This window comes from Larimichthys crocea, chromosome VIII, assembly GCF_000972845.2.
Source record: "Larimichthys crocea isolate SSNF chromosome VIII, L_crocea_2.0, whole genome shotgun sequence".
Classification (NCBI taxonomy): Eukaryota; Metazoa; Chordata; class Actinopteri; family Sciaenidae; genus Larimichthys; species Larimichthys crocea.
In genome coordinates, this window is record NC_040018.1 from 25,217,069 (window position 1) to 25,236,001 (window position 18,933).

Sequence of the window (18,933 nt, forward strand, 5' to 3'; positions counted from 1 at the left end):
GAAACGCTATAGGTAGAGAAGAGGGAGTTGGGCTGAAATATACAGGGGTAAGAAGGTAAAAAGAGACAGATGAACCCATTTTATTCTGTATATTTATATTTAGGTGAACAGCAAGGGCACCGGCACACAGCTCTATTTAGGAACATTCACTGACTCCCAGTAATGTTAAAGGGTTGCTAGTATTGTTGGTCAGACTGAGACTGAACACCCAAGTATAGCTCTACGCAGCTTTCATTGTTGATTGACAATGAAAAAAAATGACCTTGTTGTACCTTACAAGTTAATGTGTACTATAAAATCTACTTTACTCCATTAATAAGACTAAAATCTATTATTTTGCATCAAGGTTGGCAACATTTCCTCTTCTTTCACACAGCACAGAATTATGATACACTTATATATTTTGTGCAGGACAACCACATTTCAAATTTCAAATCAAAATTCCAAATATTTAAGATGAATTACAGCCTAAAAAATGCGACACAACTTTCCACTACCAAGTTCTGCTATTTATTCCAAAATAAACCAGAAATATTAATGACAAAATTTCCCTCTCAGCTGAAAGTATTATCAGACATCCCGTGTGTAAAGACCAACAATTGTAGACTGCTTTGTACAATGTTTTCCAGTCCATTTGCTTTTAGGTGAAAATGTGTTTTATTGAGTGGTATGTACAGGCAGTGTGAATAGCGTTTGAATATGTTTTTCTTTGCTTGTGAATCGACACACTATGTGGCATTGACCTGTATTTCTTTGCTAGAGAGATGTGCTACTGTAGAAGCCAGTTAAGTAGCTGTGTTGCAAGATAATATGGTACAGACACCTGTTCAAATTAGTGAAATATGGTTATATATTACTTCAGATTCAAACAGCATAACACAGATTAAAGGTCAGGGATAGGACACCACTAAATAATCTACAGGATGTCCCTTCCTGAAGAGCAAAGTGACCCTGAGCAGCATGGAACAGATGGACTTTCGACCCTTCTGACTCAGGTCTACACATACACACACACACACACACACACACACACACACACACACACCTATGCACAAACACACTGCATTTTCATCCCCTCCTCCAAACAGAATCACACATATTCACAGCAACATGCACTAATTTCCTCCTGTATCCTTTGCTTCATTCACACACACACACACAAACATGCAAACACTTGCACACACTCACACAGATGTACAGATTGAGAGTGTGCTAAACCCTGCTGTTTGCCAAATGGCCTGGTAGTGGGCAGGAAATGTCGAGCCCAGCGGTCTGTGACAGTAAAAGCCCCAGAGAGATGGCTACTGACCTTAACCTGCAGGGAAATGGACATCACTCAGACACGCTCACACACTTTGCATGCATTAAGTCTTGACACACCACCCGTGCTCAAATGCATCCTCAGTTTGCACTCATACCAACACATGCACATACCGCCCTTCCTTCAGAAGTTGTCTGCGTGTGTGTGTGTTTCTGTCCTTTTCAGACACACTTCTGCTTTCTTGTCTGTGTGTACAAGCTGTTCTCTGTGCCAAGGGCCCCATTAGCTGTGTCTGATAGGTTTGGCCCTTCAGCTTCTTTTGTCTCACTGTCGGTGTTATTGGCCAGCTCTGGTGTACAGCGTCTTCCTGTTTACAGCTGACGTATTGCACAGAAACAAAGGGGAAGCAGGCTGCCAGGACGCACAACCTCGGGGGAAATGGCAAAAAATGCCCGAGTGGAGATCAAATATTTGAAGCTGCTGTGCTCAGTTCATCCAAACCCTCACTTGAACAAAAGGCTGTCACATCCCTTGTACATTAAGATACATCAACCCCCACTGCAGCTTGATTTAGAGTGTTAGATTCAGAGTTGGGATTTGCGTTATGAGCCAGGTGTGCTGAGAGGGAGGCATCTTGGCTTCTATTAGGTGCTTGTTGATGGTTACTGCTGACAGTGTATAAGCCCAGGCTTCACAGTGGGAGGTCTGTTCACAGTCCTCACACCTGCACTCACTAACCCTGTCTTCACACCAAGAATTACAGCAAGATAAAAGAAACTGAGCTTGTTTTCTGGTATTTGAGAACTATGGCTGAAAATGCACATTAAGTGGCTAGTGCAACTTTAAAGGGTTATATGAAGAAGACTTCCCTAGAGCAGACAATGACTTAATATGCATTTGATTGCCACCACCATTTTTAAGTTGACTTGTGTGCTTGGTTGGCTAGTGATGGTTAGTTTGAGATAAAACGTTTGTGTGCAAAGAAGAAGTCTTAGATGTTTTACTTCAACTCATGAAAAAATGGCAGCCAAAACCAAAAAGAAAAAGTGTTGCATTTATATTTTTGTTGTGTATATTCTTCAATATGCTTGTGAAACACAAAAAAAAAACGTTGTGGAGAATGTGATGCTGCCGCCGCTGGAGAACAGACTGCTTTTGATGCTCTGCTTCTGAAATGCGAGCAGGCAACGGATGTGATGTGATTAAGCCTTGATGCTACAGGAACTCTATTCAGCCGTACCTAACAGCAACCTTAAACACATTTGTTGGCTTAATCTTAAGTGTTCCTACGTTTCCAAGTATAATACCCTCACAAAATAACTATCACAAACTCCTTTTGTGATAGGAGGAAAGTCTCAAAATCCAATAATGGTGCGAGCAGTCATGCAGCACAACAGCAGCACAGTTGAGAATGTAAAGCGTGAGGAATAGATTCTCGGTATCAGTTGTTACAAATCAAATTGTCTTTGTCCTTACCTGAGGGTTCATAGCTTCAAAAGCATCTCCCAGGAGGACACTGATTGACATGTGGCATCGGTTCTTCAACAGTTTTAGCAAAGCTCTCAGGGGTTATGCCAATTTCACAAAATGTTAGGAGATGACTAAAGGTAAAAGACAAGAAGTTTTTATTTGATCTTTGCCAGCAACACTCTGTATAACTATGCAGAAGGATACACACAGATTGCACATCCTGTAATGGCCTTGCCACTTTATCCTCGCTGGTGACAAATAGCTGACATATCCCTTGTGTAATAACAGCTGTGCACCCATTGAGGTTTTTTTATTTTTTATTTTTTGCTATCTATTTAGAGATACATCTGACTACAACTCGCCTCTTAATGTGTGTCCAAAGAGAACTGTTGGGACTGGTTTAGAACTGCTCCTCTGGCAGCAAGCATAACAGTGCAGCCTGTCTGTTTGTTGTGCGTGTGTATGTGTGTGAATGAGAGCGAGTACATTAGAACCATAATGCCCATCTGGTCCCAAAGTTTGTAATTATGTGTGCATGGGTGTTGTGCATCTTTCTGTGTGTATATCAGAGTGTAGCCTGGCACAAAAACTGAGGACATATTTCTGTTTCAGAACGATTGTCAGGCTGCATGTGCGCATTAGAACTTATTCACACACACACACACACACACACGCACACACACACACACACACACACACACACACACACACACCCTCTGGCTGATTGGACTCAGTCCACCTTTTGCCATTTTCCAGCTTGTGTTCGTGGCTTTGCAATGACTTGTAAAGGGAACAAAAGTTACGACATTTTCTAGAACTGCACCCACACACAGGAAAAAAAAAACAAAAAAACATCACCTGTACAGCTCAATGAAATGACCTGTCACCTCCAAGCATCAGATTTTCATATGTGGCTGCATGTATGATTTGTTATTCACTGTGGTGCTTGGATCATTATGCACACACGTCACACACTCACACAGACAGTAGTAATCAGGCCACTTGTCTTCCCCAGCCTTCCCGGCTCTCTTGGCATGATATCAAACAGGGCCGCACTGACTGAAAGCCGAGGCTCCTGTAGCTCACACCGTGCCTCGCCTTTAATATCAATTGATTTTTTTTCTTCTGCTGCTTCACTTATAAGGATTCTCCAGCGGATGATAATATTTCTGAACTGGGTCTAGGGAGCAATGTCCCGCTTTCTCACTCCAGGCGCCTTTACAATTACACCGGCCAGCAGTGTGCAATCCAATTCTTCACTTGGTTCTCCTTTGCTGAGGTGATTCCACCCTCGGTCTCCCTCCCTCCCTACAGTATGTTAGTCTTTCCATCTCCAGCTCTCTCAGTGTATTTTTCCTCCATGGTGTCGGAATGGAAGCATTTCCCTAAATCCATCCCCCACCTCGTCACCTCCCCCTCCTCCAATTGTGTTCAACTTAAAGCCGCAGCTGATTCTTGTCATGGTGTCGTCGTTATTACCACAAGATGACCTTTTGAAAAGATCCAACTTTAAAAAACGTACACAAGAGACATTTTCTTCTCCCAGAGCCCGGATTGAAAATGACTTAGCATTTCTTTCATGTTTTTTTTTTTTTTCCCCACCTCCCAACGTATTTCTCCTAAACCCCCGACACTTTGAAATACCCTCATCAAAATATAAATCTCTGAGCTGCACAGAGACCAACTTCCCGAGGACGATACAGAGCCCTCGGTCATTCATCTGTACAGGGGCATGAAAAGAAGGGATTATATTTCATTCAAATAGTTTTTTTCTTTTTTTTTTGGTGGCAGATAAATTCCCTTGCTTGCTTTTTTTAACTTTATGAAAGTCTTTGAATGTTTTATTCCTTTGTGATGTGACGCTCGCTTGAGGCTGCCTCCCTCGTGCTGCGCTTTGCCAGCCGGCACACTGAGAGGGATCTAACCTTGAAAATAACGTCACATTGAGTTAAGCTCAAGATTTTTTTACAATCAAGTTTCATTTAAATGGTTAAATGTTGAGCCAGTATTGTTCGTAGAAATAGTGTCAGTTGATCAATCAATAACCGTAGAAATGACTCTATCGTGGTTTTAAGCACAAGGAAGAGACATTTGCCTACAACTAAAATTCTCTGTGCGTTTGTATGAACGACCTTGAGCCTGTTATCTCTCGCTAAGTAGACATTCACAGCAGCGTTCAGCATCAAGGCTTGATAAACATTCACACACCTACAGTTTTTTCCCCCTTAAGACATACACACAAACGCATATACCAATCCTACATGAACTTTCTGCATTTCCCTTATCTTTTCAATCCTTTTCACACTAGCAAATAAATGATTTATTATCATACTGTGTATTCTAGTTTCAAACATGCACAGCAGGCAGTTAAGAGGATGTTTTTCTATAACAAATTGTTGGACTTGAATTCATAAGCAAACCTTCACAGTTAACTGTTCAAAAGATGTTCCTAAAATTGCAAGAAGGAAACACGAGAAATGTAATCAGAACTGGAAAAAATGAATCTCTGTTCAGTACACAGCATTAATCAGATGTGGTGATGCTTTGTCAGCTACCTGATTCACTGACTTACAGCTGTGTACATAAATCTTCTGCTGGTTTAAGTCAGTTTCATCCTGTGTGTGAGTTTTATTACTGGCGGAGCTGTTTTGACAGCAACATCTTGAGATTTGACTCTGTGAAATGCTGTTTGTTTGTAGATGATTTACTTCCGACCTGTGAGACCAAAAGAGTGAGATGAAATGAAGACAGGGAGAGAGAGAGAGTAGGTTCCACTGAGAGATGCCAAAAGAATGAAAGAGAAGGAAAGGAGGGAATGAGAAACAAATAAACAAATGAGGAAGGGTTGAAAAAAGGAAGGAAAGACAAAAACAGGGAAAAGAGGAAGAGTAGGAGGAAAGAGAAATTGAAAGGACAGAAAGACGGGGGAGAAGAGAAGAAAGAAAAGGAAGGAAGAATGTTTGCATGATAGAAAGACTGATGGAGGGAATGAAATAAAAAGAAAGGATGGAAAGAAGGATGAAAAGAAAGTAGAGAGGATAGGAGGAAGGAAGGAAGAACAGACAGGAAATAAGGAAACTGAGGAATGAAAGAAAGAAAAAGGGAAAGAAAGAATGATCTCAGACACTTCTCATCCTGTGTCACAACTCACTGCTTTTAATTTTGGGGGAAAAGTCAAATGAAGCGGAGCTGAAATTCATTTCTATTCTGCAGGGACTCTGTTCTGCAGAGTTCTCTGGCAAATGGCTTTTCACTTTGTCAAATTTAGCGCGGCCGTATCTCTGAGGGACAGGATGCAGCAGCCAGGCCTGCTCCAAGCCTCCACCAGTCCATCCTGCAGTTGAAAATATACTATAGCACTTGTTAATAGCATGCCTCAATTTGTCCCCTCTTAAGACTTCTTTTCTTTCCTCTTTCCCCCCTTTTGTCTGTGTGGATTGTGATTTCTTGCTTTTTTTTGTCAGGAGCAGAGGCCACATTGAGCATTTTTCCGGAACCAATTTTCATTTACAGAACTGCAGCGTTTTTTTTTTTACACAATATATAATTTTATAATCTCAGTTGGCTACTGGGAAGCGCCAATTCCGCCTAGAAGTCATACATTTACTCTCCTAAACAATTCAAAACAGCAAAGGTAACAGGTCTAGGTTGAATTACAAATCTGTTTGTGTCTTTCTCTCCAGGAGTGTGTGTCTCTACTTTCTCATTGTGCAGAGATAAAGAATCAAGGAGTTACTTATTCTAATTAGTTTGGTTTTCGTGACAGATGTGATGTGTGTGCCATCTCTATTTATTAATCAGCCTCTCCCATTAGTCATTCTTTGTGTTTGTTCATGCGCGCGTAGGTAAACGGGAGTGTTTGTTTGTTCTTCCTGTCACACAGAAGTGCCCGAGGTTGGTGAACACATACATGCACAGTGGAAACAGACAGTGTTATTAGACTGAGAAAAAACAAACAAGAACACAGCTCTCTTCCTTCGTCCCTGCCCTCTGCGAGTCTTTCTCAACTACCTTGTAACAACCCCCCTTTTCATTTCATTATTTTATGCTGTTTTCCTGCTTCCTCTAACCTCCCCCCACATACAGTCACTCCCATTCATAACCAAGCGCGTGCCGTTTTAATCAATCTCTTTCCCTTGCCAGAAATCAATTTTGACTGAGGATGGATTCTTTTTCTCAAGCGGCTGACTGATGCCGTCACATTTGGGAGCCTAGTATTTGAAACACAACTCACTCGAGGAGGCAGGACGGGTTTAGAAATGTACAACTTGCCTCAGGGGTCGAAGCCAGCAGGGCAAGAGTGGGTCACTTGAGTACTGCAATGCTCATTTATAATGGACAAGTTTTGGTGCTGTAAGAAAGACAGATGGAAATAAGCTTGTGATTAGAATTCCCTGCACCTAGCCAAGAGATTCTGATTTATTGTCCCCTTTGTTTTCACAGCCACTACAGCACAGACGTATACAGATATATACCAAGGAACATTGAGATATTGACAATACATCAAATCTTTATGTCTACATTCATACATCCCAGCATACAGCGGTGTCATTGAGGCAGTTTGTTCAAGGATACAATGGCAACAGGGACAAATCTCCTACTGAAAGCTCCACCAGGTGGAAGTAATGTGTGAAGTGTTAATTGTAGAGGTGATCAGTGTCATATGCTATTGTGAGTCTGAGTGTTTTGGTGTGTTAAGGCAGGTGATTTTTCTGCCAGTGGATGCGATGCTGGTAAATTTTAGTTGGAGATGGTTAACAGTGTAAAGAAGTGGTACGATAGGATTCTAAAGCAACAAATTAAGGTAGGAGGTAAACAGATCAGTAGATCACTACTGCACTGACTCTGGCTCCAAATGACACTTAGCGGGAGGAATTGGAGATACATCACCCATCATTACATACAGTCATTGATGATAATAGTTGATGATGTTAATATTCCTGTTCTGACAGCGTGTGTTGCGTTACAAAGGAAATTGTGAACCCTTTGGTTGAGGACTGGAGGGATGATGAGATGGTGAAGCTTTTTGATCATCCTGTGGTGCTGAATTGCGTTGAAGGCAGAGCTGAAGTCGACAAAAAGGTGAATCTGCCTGGTCTGACACCTGCCAGGATGGTGTTCAGTGTCTTTCTAGGAAGATCTTTTTTAAATATTTGAAAGAGCAAGGCTTGCGTTTTTTGTCCGCTTACAGTCTTTATGCAAAGCTAAGGTAACCATCTCCTGGCCGTAGCTTTATATTTAAGTAGCTCATGTAATATTTAGTTTCAGAAAAGCATTTTAAATTCAGCTCTGGCATTAATAGGTGGTCAATCTAGGGAAGCTAAGAGCGGAGTTATATCTTCAAAATGACAGCTTTAGGGTGGTGCTATTCTGAAAATTATTATTTGGTCCAGATTACAGTAGTTAAGTCTATAAGGTACTAGGATGTTTTATTAACCTTGCTGTAAAAACTAGGAAACTGAGGTAACTACTATCCAGCTGGCCTTACCATGAATTTGGTTGTCATGGGCAGAATCTAGGGTGCAATGTAAAATGTTTAAATGTGAAACATCTTTAAAGGATGAGGCTTCAGCTATAAACAAATGATTCTTCACAGTGTTTATTTAATTCTTTATTCTTATTTTTTTTCCACTGGGTTTTTATGAAAAAGAACAAAATAACAGCCGCTTTATCATCTAAGAATAAGCATTTTTAACACTCTCCCAGGCCGTTCTTCCTCAGCATAGGGCTGTGACTGCAGGAGTGCTGACTTGTTGTTTTCCAGGTGTAGACAAATGTCCTTGTGTTGCCGCAGCCATTTATGTTGGCTGCAGAGAGGTTTCCTTAAATGCCTTTTGGCACAGACTTCCTATTTGTGAGTTTGATAATGTATATTGACTGTTGATTAAACCCCTTTATAAAGTATGCAGTTATTTGATTGCGTGCTTATAGTAAAATCGTTTTTAAAATAAACTTGACTGGACCAGACCAAAGTCTGCAGGATGCTTCATGGGACTAGAAGGAAAATCAGAGGATCATTTAAAATTAAAAATGTTCATTTCCATATTTAAAGTCTTTGGCCAGACTTTAGTGTTGTCCAGTCACACTGTTCTCACCACCTGCCAACACTCCTCCTATAAAGGGTCTGAAGTTACTATTAAATCCCTTCATTGCATTGTTTTAGTTCTGTTCTACTCAATTCATGAATAAATGAATCTTATTTCCATATCAATTCAAACTTGGAGGCAAAACTCAATGGTATTCGTTGATTTCATTTATGATTAGTGTGGTTGAACGGGTTGGTAGCAGGTTGACTGCATTGATGATGATATTTTTCTACTTCATCCCTAAACCTCAGGCTAACACAGCAAAAGTTCTGCTTGGTGGTAACTCTGAGGCCTCTATTCCTGCCTATGCCTTCTTTATTGTCATTGCACAAAGTAAAAGTACTGAGATGGCACAAACCTGTAAAATACGGAGTAATGTACATATGTACGGAGATATATACATAATATATATCTTAACATTTATGAATATGTTAAGATAATATACATACACAAGTTATTCAGAGTCTCTGGTGAGCTGGATTTCCCTCAGGCGCACACATCTTTGATATTCTGTGTTAATATCATGAAATAAGAGCGCTGGAAGTTGAGGCATACTACCCTGTGACACAGGGAATATCTACAGAACTGATATCCATAAGTCCAAATCCATATTCAGTGTTAAAGTTGTTGCATGCAGTAATTTATATGCTTTCGCCTGCGTTAGCAATTTTTTTTGGCCACTTGGGGGCAGCAGAAACCAGCTGTAAACACAAAACTATAATTAACTTTTCAGTTGATATAATAAATGTTTAAAAAATGTCTTATAAACACATCCAGTTCATTTGAAGTTGTGTTTTTGTCCACCCCATTAACTTCAATCCAATCTTCACTCGCCTTTTAGCTCCTTTTCCTTTTAGTTCCTTCGAAGATATTTCCTGAGGGAAATATCTGTCTCTTTACAAATACTCCTCTATATTATCCAACTCATTCTAACGTAGTCAGTTAGTCATTTAGAGTGGACCAAAGAGACCAAAACAGTGACTTTATTGGCCAGTTAACTTAGTTTAGCATCAAGATTGCACCCAAGAGAAGCAGCAACCCTCTCTTGCTCTGTCCAAAGGTAACAAAATATGCCTACCAGCACCTCAATCTCACAAATTAAGTTTGTATCTTGTTTATTTCAACACCAAAAATAAATAAAGAAAGAAAAAATAAAGAAAAAAATGGAATTGTATAAACAAGTGTGCCCCTATTTTTTATGTGAGTGGTATCAATCTTCTCTTTTAACTGTAAGGGTATTTCCCTAAAATATTGATTTATAGGAGTATTTTGTTTTCTTTTGCAAATTATCCAAAACTAGTACTTAGAGTATGTTTTTCCTATGTGAAAGGTAGCAGCAGTGATGGTTTTATTTAAAGTATATTTACATTTTCTGGTTGGCCATGTTGGCCATGTAAACTTACCTCCTCAATAATATGCTGCCCTTTAGCTGTCAACAGCTGAAACCCCTACTGTTCGCCGCAACAGCAGCTTTCCCTCTTGGATACATTCTGTACACTGTTAGATATCATCATAACTGTGATGTTGAGTAGATCCTTGGAGTTATTTGATGCTGAAGTGATGTAATCCATTTTTGTGGCTTACTAAACCTCCCTGTGCCCACCTTGACCTCTTCTACGGCAGTTAGTAATTTCCAGTACAATTCCCCATGAGAAGGTGATTGAGCTTGTAGCATTTGTAGGTCGGCGTGTAGGTTTAATGTGTAGGTGGAGATAGCATAGTGGGAGCAAGAGAGCATGTTTTTTACAGTCAAGAACATTTTTATTCACACGCACAGCCAACCCTGTCTTTCACTGCATTCTAAAAGTAATGAAAGACAGGGTTAAAACAGCATGTCTGTTTTCATCAAATCTGCCTCAGTATTTTTCTACTTTTGTGCTGTGTATTGTACTTCAATGCTTAGTTTAAGTGTCAGAGCTTTAATTACATGTCTTCTTCTTGTCGTTAATTAGTCTGAAATCCAATTCCAGGAAGTGCTGCGGAGGCCTGTTAGATTTGGCCTGAGCTGTGCTGACATCAGATCAGTGGCCACACTATCAGGTGCATGCAGGGTCCAATATGATTTGTTAACTACCATTTAGCAGTCTGCAGCAGGGTCGCTTTGGTGAAACGGCACATCTCACCTTTTCCGCTCCCCTGTCAGACTCAACATCGTTTCCGTCACACTACATTGATGTTTTCAGGTTGCCTCTGAAGAGGTTGTTAAAACATTTAAAGACTCATCTCATTGTCCTCTCTGTGGCTGCACAGTCGTGTCGCCAAGGTTTCGATTGCAGCGCACGGAGGAGGGAGTGAGAGTGAGAGGGAGTATATTTCTCCTGTGTCTCCATTATGCATTTCCATATCTTCTGTTCGCCAAATGAGTCCTTTGTCTGCTCAGAGACCAGCGCTAATGAGAGAGTTGCATTGCAGTGTTTTAGAAGCCATTGCTCCCCAATTTATCAGGAGAGATTTGTATTTTTTCCTACTCAGCCAGCCACCCCCATCTCTCTGTTCTCTCTACTGATTTATGGTAACGAGGTTGTTGGCTAAAACCAGCTCTTATCGACCAAACAAAATGGCTCCCAGCTCTGTGTGTGTGTGCGCGCATCTACCAGCATACTTATTTGTGTGTGTTGTTGCCTGACTATGAACCTGTGCCTCGGTCTATGCCGGTCAGTGCTTGTGTGCCCTCATGTGCAACAGTGTAGTCATGTTCATGTCATGTGTATTCATGTATGCATCTGTGTGTGTGTGTGTGTGTGTGTGTGTGTGTGTGTGTGTGTGTGTGTGTGTGTGTGTGTGTGTGTGTGTGTGTGTGTGCGTCCCCACAATAAGAACAAGATGAAAGGCCGCTGCTCCTGTGAGTCTCAAACTGCTGTCTGCTTCCTAAATGGCCCTGAACAGACAGTCACTCAGCACAGTCAAGATGATGATGATCATCTCACACACACACTCACACACACACACACGTATAAATTATGCATGTAAATAGTACCTTTACAAGTAAAGAGCAAGAAGATTAAAGGCACTGAAGGACACATACAGAAAGACATTTATACATGCATAAATATAATAAATACAACTCGTGGTAAAGTAAATAATAAAAGCAATAGAGAAAAGACATAAATGTGAATTATGAGTAACAAACACACATTTAAACTGACATTTAGAGGTGTAAATATAATAACATATTGGCCTAATTTGCATGTGTTTTATCCCATGTGATGTATTCAGGTGCACCATTACAAGACAAATAGCTATAATGCCAAAAAAAAGGTGCGAGATTAGAGAGAAAACCTCTGAAATGACTGTTCCCTTTTTTCTCTGCATTTTCTCCCCGTCTTTCATGTCGTCTCTCACACTGCAGGCAACATTAGTGATGTGTTGCTCCATTCTGACCAATTGACTGTCTGTATGTAGTAAATAATAGTGTAAGTGTTGCCTTGATAGGCTCCTTCTGAGGCCACATGAAAGCAATGAAAAGCCATGTGTTTTTAGTTCTTCCCTGATGAACACTTTTTGAGGAGACATCATTTTCTAGAAAGCATTTATCTTTATTTTGCACTTTCATCAGTCAGTATGCTGTTTTATTGGTCATCATCTAACCGTGTTGTTATGGTGTTCTGTTAAAAAAGTGATAATGCATGACTATATGTCCTGATATAATATATTCAAATAATAATAATAGATTTTGTGGATTAGGGTGGTTCAGCTTTAACAATGGAATTAGTCTGTGATACAATTACTCCATGTCTCAGCACAGTACTACCTTTTCTGTGGCACTCAGCTCCAATAGCTAAATAGCTGGGAATTGTAGTTATTTGTTGGGGACATTTTTTAGCCATGTATAAATACCCATTTATTATATTGGTGCAAATTTACAGTATTATTACTGTAGTTGTATTTACTGCAGCCAGGACAGTGTACATGGGATTGACTCAAAATAAACTACAGTGTATGTGTGTTCATAGTAATGATGAAACATGTCGTTCATCAACTGTGAGGCCCACTGAGGTGCTATTAATAGTTTTTGAACAACAATGGAGCACTACTCTACAGAGGATACACAGACAGCACTAGTTGGTATCAGTTCATTGTTAGTTTTGGTCTGTTCTTGGGGTTCATCAGCAATAAGAAAAAGATCAGCCTTATCCTGTATGTCAGTGGTGTTGTTGATTTAATGAACAGAAACCTCTCTGCCAGAAGACACAGAAATATCTATGTGGTCATGATGGCACACTTGCTTTAATTTCCAATTAATGTGATAAAAAGCTTGGGAATTTTAAATTCCTGAGATTAGCTCCAATGACACAAAACTTCAACCAACATGATGAAATGTTAAAAACTGCCTGGCTATTGATGGCTTATAGGGCAGCAACTAATGACTGCTTCATTACTGATTATTTATATGATCCTCTAAGTCATTTAGTCTGTAACATGTCAAAGTGAATGCCAAATGCCTCCCACATTTCACTATAACCCAGTGACTTATTGAGATTTCTGACTTTGTCCGACCATTAGTCATGTCACTTCTCCTGAGGATATTATTCATTAGGGGGATATGGAAATGAGAAAAGCAGCAAATCCTCACATTAGAGAAGCTGAATTTCCACTTAATAAAAGGCATAAAATGATTCTCAAAACATTCTTAAACTAATTTTGTGTTATATCACTTAAATGTAAATATGTCGTGCTTCTCTATTTCTCTGTGTTATTTAATTTCAACTCATCTCAGTGTGTGGGGCACCAAAGTGGAGAAAGCATCAGTGTAGCAGCCTCATGCTTCTCTGTATCGCCGCTCTTTCTTCCTTTTAACATTTCCCTCATCTTTTTTAATTCCCAGCGTCTTCTCCACCAGCCCAGAACTCTCACATCTCTCATCACCCTTTGTTGGTTATTCAGAGTTTAACTTTCATTTGAATTGTACGAGAGTGGAGATAACAATATAGCACGCATCATCATTTTGTGAGGGAGTGAGCTGAATTCTGATTTGATCCACTGTCTCTGTCACTCGTTCTCTAATATACTGTAGACACACAAATGAACTAGTTTCAATAGAAATCAGTTCAATTCTTTGTTTGCTTTATGGCCATGAATATAGATACATAGCGTTACCAAAGCAAATAGAAAGAAATGAATGAACAAAAGTGAGAATGTAAAAATGACCTTACTACATAATAGTGAACAAAAACCAAACAAAGTGATGTGTGCAGAACGAGCACTTGGATCTAAACGTTTGTAATCCACCCGTACAGATTCAGCGGGTTTGCATTAGTTCCAGTGTATATTTAGCGTTGCCAGAGGAGGAATGTTCTTAAGAACTAAAACAAACAAACCAATGTAATATAACTACTGATGCGACATGTAGCAGAGATGTGCTTCACATGTTAATCTGTTACTGTTCTGTCTGTTTCACAGGGTCCCATCGAGAATGATGTTGTGATTCACGTGGCACTGATAGCAGAAAGCCAGAGGTAATATATGTGTGTGTGTGTGTGTGTGCGCGCGTGTGTGTGCGCGCGTGTCTTAATGTGTTGCAGGCCATAAAGTGAGGTTATTTTCTGCTCCTCTCTTCTATTCAGCTCTCTCAGTGCTGTAATTGTGGTGAACTCATAAAGCTTTGCTCTCATCTGTCACTCTTCTCATTGAGTATGTGGCTTTGTGTGTGTGTATGTGTGTGTGTGTGGGGGTGTGTGTGTGGGTGTATGTGTGTCAAACCGGGTCAAATGAGTCTATGAGGCTTGTTAACCTGTAGCTTCAATTACTGCTGCTGGCTAGTCCCCATCAGGACTCGTGCATCATCTTTTTCACTGCAGTCCACTTACGCTCTTCCCAGTATACACTGCATTTCAATAACAGCTATAGCTAAAGACTTTCAATAGACCTGATTTAGATTGAAATTCATTATTAATGTCCTTTTAACAGAGCTGTATCCTCTACGAGATAGGAGATAAATCTGTATAGATGGATTTAAAGGTCACCAGCTGCCGTAGAGTCACAGCACAGTACATTCATAAGGGGATAATTGGATGAAGTAATTTAAGTCACAAACAATTAGGTACGTGTTTATATGTGTGTGATATGGGGCTGGCATTAGGGTTGTTTATTTTCACAATAGAAGACTGGGAAGGCATTTATCATCTTTCAAAGGGCACCAGTGCTAAAAAATATGCTAACGGCTCAATTTAAAATGCCTAAAATCTAAATATATATATATATATATATATGTATGTGTGTGTGTAATTTTGTTATTTTGTGTTTGACTGTGTGTGTGTGTGTGCGTGTGTGTGTAGACTGCAGGTCTTTCTGAACACCTATGGCATTCAGGCACAGACACCCCAGCAGGTGGAACCTATCCAAATCTGGCCTCAGAAGGAACTGGTTAAGGTAACACAAACTCACAACCTTGGGTACCATTGCTCTGCCTAGCTTTGCTATCACACGGCACACTGCAGTTATTTTTTGACTTCAGACTAGCCAACTAGCCAGCTAATCTTGTATTCCAGGGTAGAGCTATGTAGTGCTATAGTACAGTATGAGAAAGAATGTAATATTATTATTGGTTTTCATATGATATGTATCAATATAGCCTTGCATCTATATTATCTATAGCATAGTAGGCCTGAGATGATGTTACTACAGAAGGTAGTAGGTAGGTATACATTCTAAAATGTGTGGCCTACATTAGAGCAGACAAACAAACCCTTTAGTCCATTTCTTACACCGCTTTTATGATTTTGGTTTTAGCACATGGAGAAATAAAGAGCTCGACGGACCTGCTGTGCCTCGTTACAGTTGCTAAGCTGTCATCGGGCAATCACTGTTCGTGGGAGGGGTTTTTCTCAATTGTGATCTCACTGATTACATTTCAGCGGTTACTGTAGCTATCAATATCCCAACAGAACTCGGCTCAGTCAGTCCATCTGCTCGTCAATCCAAGATTTCCTGCTCTTAAGATTTTCCTCGTGATTGTCCCATCAATCACAGCAAGGCTGCGGATTGGGTGAAGTGATTGATCAGTTCAACAGTGATTGTTCCCATTGATTGATCAGCATAATGGCAGAGCCGTCACTGCGTCACTCTGACAAATTGAAGATGCACGGAGCTGAACAGCATCTAGATTTGTTCTCAGAAGGGTCTGTAAGACAGCTCTGTAAGAGATAAGAGATATCCCAAATGTTGACAGTGGTTTGTCTCTTTTGCTCTCTACACACACTGTTTACCTGCATGCAACCAAAGCCTGCTCAAACGTGATCGGTCAATACTTCTCAGACTAAATGGAAACCAGAATGCTTCCAGTGACAACATCTTGGTCCCTTGCCTACAGATTTTATATTCATATGCCGATATCTGTTTATAGAGATTAAAAGGGATGTGATTGAGTAGAATTTCATCAAAACTAAATCCACCGGTGAATCTGCTCATCAAAACTAAATTCTTTCAAATCATAAAGTCAACAAACAACGAGGAACACTAGATAGGTTAGATGAGTGGAAATCCTGCCGAACCTTTGTGGGTGTAAATATTCCAGTGAGGTGACAGAACACTGGACATCACATCTGTTAGGTCACTTGGTGTATTAACCGTAGAGGTGTCAGTAACAAGGGAACAAACTTCCAGCCTGCTGAACATTTTGTGATCAGGTCCAGCCCTAGCTGCTGTTTCCATCCTGTCCATTTTGCCTCTTTCATCTGCAGCAGATTACACCATTTGTACTGTCATATCTGTGACACCAGTCACTACCTCCCTTCCAACTTCTCTTTCATTCCCATCATATCCATCATTCAAACCCTGCTCTTTCCACTCGATACTGTCCCTCATCTGCATGTGTATTGTTTGAAGTCTGCTGTGTCGCCCGTTTCTGTCTCTCCTCTGTCATATCCATCACTCAAACTGTGGTCTCTTCCCTAGCCTCTGTTCCTCGTCTGTCATGTTTGTTATGTGGCGTCTATTCCTCTTGCCCCGTTCTATGAACAAACACTTTCTTCTATCATGTCATCTCTCTGGGCTCTGTTATTTACCCTAGGCCTTTCTACCTTCTGTCCTTCTCCTGCTATATTCATCACATCCGTTACTTTAACCCCGTTCTCCCCTCTAGGCCTACATCCTGCCCTGCCCCCATCATGTCCGTTACACCAAACAACTCTACCCTCCAGGTCTATCATCTGCCTTTGAACTGTCATACCTGTTACTTTTTCCTTCTATCCCCTCTGCCTCTTTCTGCTACATGGTGCTCAGCCTCTCAGATGGATATGCAATTGTGAGTCAGAGCGGGCGCTGTGCAGAATATTAAATCCAGAGACCAGCTAGACGTTTCTTCCTCGACAGAATCTGTTTATCTCGGAGTCGCCACCATCTCTGGTGCTGCGGGCTGCATTTGCTCACCTCACCTTGTCCCTCACAGCCGTTTGATTGTGTTGACAACAGCTGCCTGACGATGGGAGAGTGGCAATTACATTTTTCAATGTGTTATTCCCACCCGTACACCCTAAAGCTTATCCCTTTGCAAATTACAGCTTTGCCCAAAAATAGCCTTCCCTTTAGCTGTTTCTCTCCTGGTTACGTATCTGATAGTCAATGTGGACATTGTTGTGGACGGTATTTTGTTTGTTGAGACAATTTACACAAAGGCTGCAGGTCTTAAAATACTTTCAAGGGAAATCCTTTAATTTTTTCACCTGGGTTAATAATTGACTATTAGTCATGATAATATTTTAATCACCAGCTCAGAGATTAGGAAAATGTGGGGGAGTACTGTATAAACCTGCTGTACACTTGTCTCAAGGTAAACACAGATAATAGTCCTCCCGTCCCAGTTGTAGAGCAATCGGCTACAAATTTCTGGGGGCTTACTTTTTGTGATTTGATCAGACATGAAGTCTTTGAGATCAAGTCTGTCAGCTTTTTGTATGTACATTATTTCTATGTTTCCCATATCTTCACCACAGTGCTGGTGAGGAAACAGAGAGAGAAACATTTACATTTGCTGTAATCATTAGTACTGGCCTTTACCATACTGGCTGTGAAGAAAATCCTTCCTAACGTGAGTATCTGGAGTCCTTCTGTGAGATTACAGTTAAAAGTTCAGCAGAAGCTAAAATGGGGCTTTAGCAGGCAGAGTTAGTCAAATCAGATGGGTATCTTTCAAAGTTAGAGGTGCAAAATCCTTCCTTCGTATTAGTATCCCTCCACCACAGCTCAGCAAGGAAATGCTGTCTGAAGGAAATATGTACTAAAAAGATTGTAACTTTGGAAGATATCGCCTGCAAAAGCCTTTAGCTTCGCCTGAGGTTTAGAATGCATTTTTGGATTGTAGATTTAGGCCCCCAGTACTTACTTAGAAGTCACGCTAGCAAGAGATTACTTCATAGGAAGAGCAATCAACAACTCTTTCAATGTACATATGAAGATGTGAGTGTTGTTTCAAGCCACAAGCCCTATCGTTTAAAGACATTTTAAGGGGCAAACTAGAGGTTAAAAAACTGTTGCAGAACCTGATTTAATCCCAAATTCAAAAGGCACAACGTCACAGTATCATTTTGAGCTGTTTAGCTTGATGCTGAACCCCTACCTGAACGCTTACCATAAGTCTGTCTGGCTGACAGCATCTGCTGTAAAAATAAATCTGTGATAAACATTTTGTGACATCATTTACATTTACACTATTTGGGCCAACAGATATAAAAATTTACAAAGGTCCTGTCTGTGCGCCTATCAAATTGAGGAATGTCCCCAAGTTGTGCAAGGGTTTGTCAGTAAATAGTACAAAATCACACTTTGTAGCCCCCGTAGTAAAATGTAAAATACAGCTTTTAAATACAGCTCTTTATAATGTCTCCCACCTGTAAGGCTGGCTGCTTGTGCTGTGGTCAGTGGAAATGTGAGTGAGGGAATGAAAGGACGCTTTGATAGGCTGCCTGCATGTTGTCGTTTTTCATTGGTATTCTGCACATAGGAAGTGTTGGGTGCAGAGGTTCCTCCAACCTCCCTTGGCTTTTCTCCTCCAGTTCTCATCTTTGTCTGTTAGAGCAGTGATTTGCAATGCTACTTAATCCTTAATTAACATTTCTCTTTTTTTGATATAAAGACTGCCCCTCTCCTTTTTTTAGTGTAATATCTTTAATTAGTCCAAAC

The 18,933-nt window shown here is 40.4% G+C and overlaps 1 protein-coding gene across 3 annotated transcripts in view; it reads left to right on the forward strand.

Moving 5' to 3' along the window:
- Positions 1 to 18,933, forward strand: part of phkb (phosphorylase kinase, beta) — an 88,753-nt gene that overhangs the window by 49,708 nt on the left and 20,112 nt on the right. For all 3 annotated transcript variants that reach the window (XM_010731963.3, XM_010731956.3, XM_010731950.3), the window contains 2 exons: positions 14,218 to 14,273; positions 15,093 to 15,186. In XM_010731963.3, coding sequence (XP_010730265.3) covers positions 14,218 to 14,273; positions 15,093 to 15,186 — 150 coding nt within the window. The remainder of the gene's footprint in view (positions 1 to 14,217; positions 14,274 to 15,092; positions 15,187 to 18,933) is intronic.